Source organism: Lampetra planeri, unplaced genomic scaffold (assembly GCF_965212315.1).
Source record: "Lampetra planeri unplaced genomic scaffold, kcLamPlan1.2.h2 scaffold_1973, whole genome shotgun sequence".
NCBI lineage: Eukaryota > Metazoa > Chordata > Hyperoartia > Petromyzontiformes > Petromyzontidae > Lampetra > Lampetra planeri.
This window is the reverse complement of record NW_027614727.1, coordinates 12,501-21,484: the sequence shown is the minus strand read 5'-3', so window position 1 is coordinate 21,484 and position 8,984 is coordinate 12,501. Positions and strand designations below refer to the sequence as shown.

The 8,984-nt window shown below is 53.0% G+C and overlaps 2 protein-coding genes across 3 annotated transcripts in view; both read left to right on the top strand.

Annotated features, from left to right (window-relative positions):
- Positions 1-203: 203 nt before the first annotated feature.
- Positions 204-3,655, top strand: LOC144740218 (uncharacterized; the record flags this gene model as incomplete). Its single annotated transcript, XM_078623071.1, is given in 10 exon segments — positions 204-367; positions 369-496; positions 499-886; positions 888-1,074; positions 1,077-1,226; positions 1,229-1,288; positions 2,753-2,882; positions 2,885-3,222; positions 3,225-3,408; positions 3,411-3,655. Coding segments are annotated over 10 exon segments (1,851 nt in total), but the record flags the coding sequence as incomplete, so codon positions are not given.
- A 4,420-nt stretch (positions 3,656-8,075) lies between these two features.
- Positions 8,076-8,984, top strand: part of LOC144740216 (uncharacterized) — a 7,438-nt gene continuing 6,529 nt past the window's right edge. For both annotated transcript variants that reach the window (XM_078623068.1, XM_078623066.1), the window contains exon 1: positions 8,076-8,246. In XM_078623068.1, coding sequence (XP_078479194.1) covers positions 8,169-8,246 — 78 coding nt within the window. In that variant the 5' untranslated portion in view covers positions 8,076-8,168. The remainder of the gene's footprint in view (positions 8,247-8,984) is intronic.

Below are 8,984 nucleotides of genomic sequence, written 5' to 3'. Positions count from 1 at the left end.
CTCACCTACCCACTCACCTACCCACTCACTCACCTACTCACCTACCCACTCACTCACTCACCTACTCACCTACCCACTCACCTACCCACTCACTCACTCACCTACTCACCTACCCACTCACCTACCCACTCACTCACTCACCTACTCACTCACCTACCCACTCACTCACTCACCTACTCACCTACCCACTCACTCACTCACCTACTCACCTACCCACTCACCTACCCACTCACTCACTCACCTACTCACCTACTCACTCACCTACCCACTCACTCACTCACCTACTCACCTACCCACTCACTCACTCACCTACTCACCTACCCACTCACCTACCCACTCACTCACTCACCTACTCACCTACCCACTCACCTACCCACTCACTCACCTACTCATCTACCCACTCACCTACTCACCTACTCACCTACCTACTCACCTACCTACTCACCTACCCACTCACCTACCTACTCATCTACCCACTCACCTACCCACTCACCTACTCACCTACTCACCTACCTACTCACCTACCTACTCACCTACCCACTCACCTACCTACTCAGCTACCTACTCACTCACCTACCCACTCACCTACCCACTCACCTACCCACTCAGCTACCTACTCACTCACCTACCCACTCACCTACCCACTCACCTACCCACTCACCTACCCACTCACTCACCTACCCACTCACCTACCTACCCACTCACCTACCCACTCACCTACCCACTCACCTACCCACTCACTCACCTACCCACTCACCTACCTACCCACTCACCTACCCACTCACCTACCCACTCACCTACCCACTCACTCACCTACCCACTCACCTACCCACTCAGCTACCTACTCACCTACCCACTCATCTACTCACTCACCTACCCACTCACCTACCCACTCACTCACCTACCCACTCACCTACCCACTCAGCTACCTACTCACCTACCCACTCATCTACTCACTCACCTACCCACTCACCTACCCACTCACTCACCTACCCACTCACCTACCTACCCACTCAGCTACCTACTCACCTACCCACTCACCTACCCACTCACTCACCTACCCACTCACCTACCTACCCACTCACCTACCCACTCACCTACCCACTCACCTACCCACTCACTCACCTACCCACTCACCTACCCACTCAGCTACCTACTCACCTACCCACTCATCTACTCACTCACCTACCCACTCACCTACCCACTCACCTACCTACCCACTCACCTACCCACTCACCTACCCACTCACCTACCCACTCACTCACCTACCCACTCACCTACCCACTCAGCTACCTACTCACCTACCCACTCATCTACTCACTCACTCACCTACCCCACTCACCTACCCACTCACTCACCTACCCACTCACCTACCTACCCACTCACCTACCCACTCACCTACCCACTCACCTACCCACTCACTCACCTACCCACTCAGCTACCTACTCACCTACCCACTCATCTACTCACTCACCTACCCACTCACCTACCCACTCACCTACCTACCCACTCACCTACCCACTCACCTACCCACTCACCTACCCACTCACTCACCTACCCACTCACCTACCCACTCAGCTACCTACTCACCTACCCACTCATCTACTCACTCACCTACCCACTCACCTACCTACTCACCTACCCACTCATCTACTCACTCAGCTACTCACTCACCTACTCACCTACCTACTCACCTACCCACTCAGCTACCCACTCAGCTACCCACTCACCTACCCACTCACCTACCCACTCACTTACCCACTCACCTACCCACTCACCTACCCACTCACCTACCCACTCAGCTACCCACTCACCTACCCACTCACCTACCCACTCACCTACCCACTCACCTACCCACTCAACTACCCACTCATCTACTCACTCAGCTACTCACTCACCTACCCACTCACCTACCTACTCACCTACCCACTCAGCTACTCACTCACCTACCCACTCACCTACCTACTCACCTACCTACTCACCTACCCACTCATCTACTCACTCACCTACCCACTCACCTACCTACTCACCTACCTACTCACCTACCCACTCAGCTACTCACTCACCTACCCACCCACTCACTCACCTACCTACCTACTTACCCACTCACCCACCCACTCACTCACCCACCCACCCACTCACCCACCTACTCACTCACTCACCCACTCACCCACCCACCCACTCACCCACCCACCCCACCCACCCACTCACCCACCCACCCACCCACCCACTCACCCACCCACCCACTCACCCACCCACTCACCCACCCACCCACTCACCCACCCACCCACTCACCCACCCACTCACCCACCCACCCACCCACCCACTCACTTACCCACCCACCCACTCACCCACCCACCCACTCACCCACTCACCCACTCACCCACCCACCCACTCACCCACCCACCCACCCACTCACCCACCCACCCACCCACTCACCCACTCACCCACTCACCCACCCACCCACTCACCCACCCACCCACCCACTCACCCACCCACCCACTCACCCACCCACTCACCCACTCACCCACTTACCCACCCACCCACCCACTCACTCACTCACCCACCCACTCACCCACCCACCCACTCACTCACCCACCCACTCACCCACCCACCCACCCACTCACCCACCTACTCACTCACTCACCCACTCACCCACCCACCCACCCACTCACCCACTCACCCACCCACTCACCCACCCACCCACTCACCCACCCACCCACTCACCCACCCACCCACTCACCCACCCACCCACCCACCCACCCACTCACCCACCCACTCACCCACCCACTCACCCACCCACCCACCCACTCACTCACTCACCCACCCACTCACCCACCCACCCACTCACCCACCCACCCACTCACCCACCCACTCACCCACCCACCCACTCACCCACCCACCCACCCACCCACTCACCCACCCACCCACTCACCCACCCACCCACCCCACTCACCCACTTACCCACCCACCCACCCACTTACCCACCCACCCACCCACTCACTCACTCACCCACCCACTCACCCACCCACCCACTCACCCACCCACCCACCCACTCACCCACCCACCCACTCACCCACTCACCCACCCACCCACTCACCCACCCATCCACCCACCCACTCACCCACCCACCCATCCACTCACTCACTCACCCACTCACTCACTCACCCACCCACACACTCACCCACCCACACACTCACCCACCCCACACACTCACCCACTCACCCATCCACCCACCCACCTACTCACTCACTCACCCACCCACCCACTCACCCACCTACTCACCCACTCACCCACCTACTCACTCACTCACCCACCTACTCACTCACTCACTCACCCACCTACTCACTCACTCACCCACTCACTCACCCACCTACTCACCCACTCACTCACCCACCCACTCACCCACCCACCCACTCACCCACCTACTCACTCACTCACCACTCGAGAAAAAAATCCAACAAACTTTATTACAGCAGTAAAATACAGACGGGGTGAGTCTGTGGGTGGTGAGTGTGAGTGGAGTGAGTGAGTGCGTGGTGAGGGTGGTGAGTGAGTGGGTGAGTGGGTGGTGAGGGTGGTGAGTGAGTGGGTGAGTGGGTGGTGAGGGTGGTGAGTGAGTGGGTGAGTGGGTGGTGAGGGTGGTGAGTGGGTGGTGAGGGTGGTGAGTGAGTGGGTGAGTGGGTGGTGAGGGTGGTGAGTGAGTGAGTGGGTGGTGAGTGTGAGTGGAGTGAGTGAGTGGGTGGTGAGGGTGGTGAGTGAGTGGGTGGTGAGGGTGGTGAGTGGAGTGGGTGAGTGGGTGGTGAGGGTGGTGAGTGAGTGGGTGGTGAGGGTGGTGAGTGAGTGGGTGAGTGGGTGGTGAGGGTGGTGAGTGGAATGGGTGAGTGGGTGGTGAGGGTGGTGAGTGAGTGGGTGAGTGGGTGGTGAGGGTGGTGAGTGAGTGGGTGAGTGGGTGGTGAGGGTGGTGAGTGAGTGGGTGAGTGGGTGGTGAGGGTGGTGAGTGAGTGGGTGAGTGGGTGGTGAGGGTGGTGAGTGAGTGGGTGAGTGGGTGGTGAGGGTGGTGAGGGTGGTGAGTGAGGTGGGTGAGTGGGGGGTGGTGAGTGAGTGGGTGAGTGGGTGGTGACGGTGGTGAGTGAGTGGGTGAGTGGGTGGTGAGGGTGGTGAGTGGAGTGAGTGAGTGGGTGGTGAGTGAGTGGGTGAGTGGGTGGTGAGGGTGGTGAGTGAGTGGGTGGTGAGGGTGGTGAGTGAGTGGGTGAGTGGGGGTGGTGAGTGAGTGGGTGAGTGGGGGTGGTGAGTGAGTGGGTGAGTGGGTGGTGACGGTGGTGAGTGAGTGGGGGTGGTGAGTGAGTGGGTGAGTGGGTGGTGAGGGTGGTGAGTGAGTGGGTGGTGACGGTGGTGAGTGAGTGGGTGAGTGGGGGTGGTGAGGGTGGGTGGAGTGGGTGGTGACGGTGGTGAGTGAGTGGGTGAGTGGGTGGTGAGGGTGGTGGAGTGGGTGGTGAGGGTGGTGAGTGAGTGGAGTGAGTGGTGGAGGTGGAGTGAGTGGGTTGAGTGGGTGGTGAGGGTGGTGAGTGAGTGGGTGGTGAGGGTGGTGAGTGAGTGGGTGAGTGGGTGGTGAGGGTGGTGAGTGAGTGGGTGGTGAGGGTGGTGAGTGAGTGGGTGGTGAGGGGTTGGTGAGTGAGTGGGTGGTGAGGGTGGTGAGTGGAGTGGGTGGTGAGGGTGGTGAGTGAGTGGGTGAGTGGGTGGTGAGGGTGGTGAGTGAGTGGGTGAGTGGGTGAGTGGGTGGTGAGTGAGTGGGTGACTGGGTGAGTGGGTGGTGAGTGAGTGGGTGGTGAGGGTGGTGAGTGGAGTGAGTGAGTGGGTGGTGAGGGTGGTGAGTGAGTGGGTGAGTGGGTGGTGAGGGTGGTGAGTGGGTGGGTGAGTGAGTGGGTGGTGAGTGAGTGAGTGAGTGGGTGGTGAGGGTGGTGAGTGAGTGGGTGAGTGGGTGGTGAGGGTGGTGAGTGGGTGGGTGAGTGAGTGGGTGAGTGGGTGGTGGTGGGTGAGTGGGTGAGTGGGTGGTGGGGTGAGTGGGTGGTGAGGGTGGTGGGTGAGTGAGTGGGTGAGTGGGTGAGTGGGTGAGTGGGTGAGTGGGTGGTGGGTGAGTGGGTGAGTGGGTGGTGGTGGGGTGAGTGGGTGAGTGGGTGGTGGGTGAGTGGGTGGTGAGGGTGGTGGGTGAGTGAGTGGGTGAGTGGGTGGTGAGGGTGGTGAGTGAGTGGGTGGTGACGGTGGTGAGTGAGTGGGTGTGAGTGGGGGTGGTGAGTGAGTGGGTGAGTGGGTGGTGACGGTGGTGAGTGAGTGGGTGAGTGGGTGGTGAGGGTGGTGAGTGGAGTGAGTGAGTGGGTGGTGAGTGAGTGGGTGAGTGGGTGGTGAGGGTGGTGAGTGAGTGGGGTGGTGAGGGTGGTGAGTGAGTGGGTGAGTGGGTGGTGAGTGAGTGGGTGAGTGAGTGGGTGAGTGGGTGGTGAGGGTGGTGAGTGAGTGGGTGGTGAGGGTGGTGAGTGAGTGGGTGGTGAGGGTGGTGAGTGAGTGGGCGAGTGGGTGGTGAGGGTGGTGAGTGAGTGGGTGAGTGGGTGGTGAGGGTGGTGGGTGAGTGGGTGAGTGGGTGGTGAGTGAGTGGGTGACTGGGTGAGTGGGTGGTGAGTGAGTGGGGTGGTGAGGGTGGTGAGTGGAGTGAGTGAGTGGGTGGTGAGGGTGGTGAGTGAGTGGGTGAGTGGGTGGTGAGGGTGGTGAGTGGGTGGTGAGTGAGTGGGTGAGTGGGTGAGTGGGTGGTGAGTGAGTGGGTGAGTGGGTGAGTGGGTGGTGAGTGTGAGTGGGTGAGTGGGTGGTGGTGGGTGAGTGGGTGGTGGGTGAGTGGGTGGTGAGGGTGGTGGGTGAGTGAGTGGGGTGAGTGGGTGGTGAGGGTGGTGAGTGAGTGGGTGAGTGGGTGGTGAGTGGGTGAGTGGGTGGTGAGTGAGTGGGTGGTGAGGGTGGTGAGTGGGTGAGTGGGTGGTGAGTGAGTGGGTGAGTGGGTGGTGAGTGGGTGAGTGGGTGGTGAGTGAGTGGGTGAGTGGGTGGTGAGGGTGAGTGTGTGTGTGTGGCTGTGTGTGTGGCTGTGTGTATATGTGTGTATGTATATAATGTATATATGAATGAGTGTGTGTGTGGTGTGTGTGTATGTATATGAATGTATATGAATGTGTGTGTGTGTGGCTGTGTGTATATGTGTGTATGTATATGAATGTATATGAATGAGTGTGTGTGTGGGTGTGTGTGTATGTATATGAATGTATATGAATGTGTGTGTGTGTGTGTGGCTGTGTGTGTGGCTGTGTGTATATGTGTGTATGTATATGAATGTATATGAATGTGTGTGTGTGTGGCTGTGTGTGTATGTATATGACTTGTATATGAATGTGTGTGTGTGTGTGGCTGTGTGTGTGGCTGTGTGTATATGTGTGTATGTATATAATGTATATATGAATGAGTGTGTGTGTGGTGTGTGTGTATGTATATGAATGTATATGAATGTGTGTGTATGTGTATGTATAGGAATGTATATAATGTATATGAATGTGTATGTGGCTGTGTGTGTATATGAATGTATATATGTATGTGGCTGTGTGTGTGTATATGTGTATATATATAATGTATATGAATGTGTGTGTGTACATATATGTGTGTATATGAATGTATATAATGTATATGAATATGAATGTGTGTGTGTGCGTGTGTCTGTGTGTGTGTATATATGTATATATATGAATGTATATAATGTATATATGAATGTGTGTGTGTATATATGTATATATATATGAATGTATATAATGTATATATGAATGTGCGTGTGTGTGTGTGTGTATATAATGTATATATGAATGTGTGTGTGTGTGTATATGAGTGTATATATGAATGTATATGAATGTATATGAATATGAATGTGTATATATAAATGTATATGAATGTATATAATGTATATATGAATGTGTGTGCGTGTGTGTGCGTGTGTGTGTGTGTATATGTGTATATATATGAATGTGTGTGCGTGTGTGTGTGTATATATGTGTATATATATGAATGTGTGTGCGTGTGTGTGTATATGTGTATATATATGAATGTGTGTGTGCGTGTGTGTATGTGTATATATATGAATGTGTATATGTGTGTGTGTATATGTATATATATGAATGTGTGCGTGTGTGTGCGTGTGTCTGTGTGTGTGTATATATGTATATATATGAATGTATATAATGTATATATGAATGTGTGTGCGTGTGCGTGTGTGTATATAATATATATATGAATGTGTATATATGAATGTGTGTGCGTGTGTGCGTGTGTGTATATATATGAATGTGTGTGTGTGTGCGTGTGTGTATATAATATATATATGAATGTGTATATATGAGTGTGTGTGTGTGTGTATATTTGAATGTGTGTGTGTGTGTATATGTATATATATGAATGTGTGTGCGTGTGTGCGTGTGTGTATATATATGAATGTGTGTGCGTGTGCGTGTGTGTATATATATGAATGTGTGTGCGTGTATATATGTATATATATGAATGTGTGTGTGTGTGCGTGTGTCTGTGTGTGTGTATATATGTATATATATGAATGTGTATATATATGAATGTGTGTGCGTGTATATATGTATATATATGAATGTATATATAATATATATGAATGTGTGTGCGTGTATATATGTATATATGTGAATGTGTGTGTGTGTGCGTGTGTCTGTGTGTGCGTGTATATATGTATATATATGAATGTATATAATGTATATATATGAATGTGTGTGCGTGTATATATGTATATATATGAATGTGTGTGTGTGTGTGCGTGTGTGTATATATATGAATGTGTGTGTGTGTGCGTGTGTGTATATGAGTGTATATATGAATGTGTATATGAGTGTATATATGAATGTGTGCGTGTGTGCGTGTGTGTATATATATGAATGTGTGTGTGTATATATATGAATGTGTGCGTGTGTGTGTGTGTGCGTGTGTGTGTGTGCGTGTGTGTGTATATGAGTGTATATATGAATGTATATATGAATGTGTATATATATGAATGTGTGTGTGTGCGTGTGTAGATTTTGTACGCGCGTGACGTCGATGCGCGCAGCAGCACGTTTGAGCGCTCGCTGCAGATGGGGCAGGAGTTCCAACGTCGGACAAAGTCCATGATCCTCCGCTCAGCCGTCCTACGCAATCAACTCCACATCAAGGTGCGGACACACGCACAGAGAGACACACACACAGAGACACACAGAGAGACACACACAGAGAGACACACACAGAGAGACACACAGAGAGAGACACACACACACAGAGAGACACACACACAGAGACACATAGAGACACACACACATAGAGACACATAGAGACACACACACATAGAGACACATAGAGACACATAGAGACACACACACACATAGAGACACATAGAGACACACACACAGAGAGACACACACACAGAGACACACAGAGAGAGACACACACACAGAGAGACACACACACAGAGACACATAGAGACACATACACATAGAGACACATAGAGACACACACACACATAGAGACACATAGAGACACATAGAGACACACACACACATAGAGACACATAGAGACACACACACAGAGAGACACACACACAGAGAGACACACACACAGAGAGACACACACACACAGAGACACACACAGAGAGAGACACACACACAGAGACACACACAGAGACACACACAGAGAGAGACACACACACAGAGACACACACAGAGACACACACACAGAGAGACACACACACACAGAGAGACACACACACAGAGAGACACACACACAGAGAGACACACACACACAGAGACACACACACAGAGACACACACAGAGAGAGACACACACACAGAGACACACACAGAGACACACACACAGAGAGACACACACACACAGAGAGACACATAGAGATACATAGAC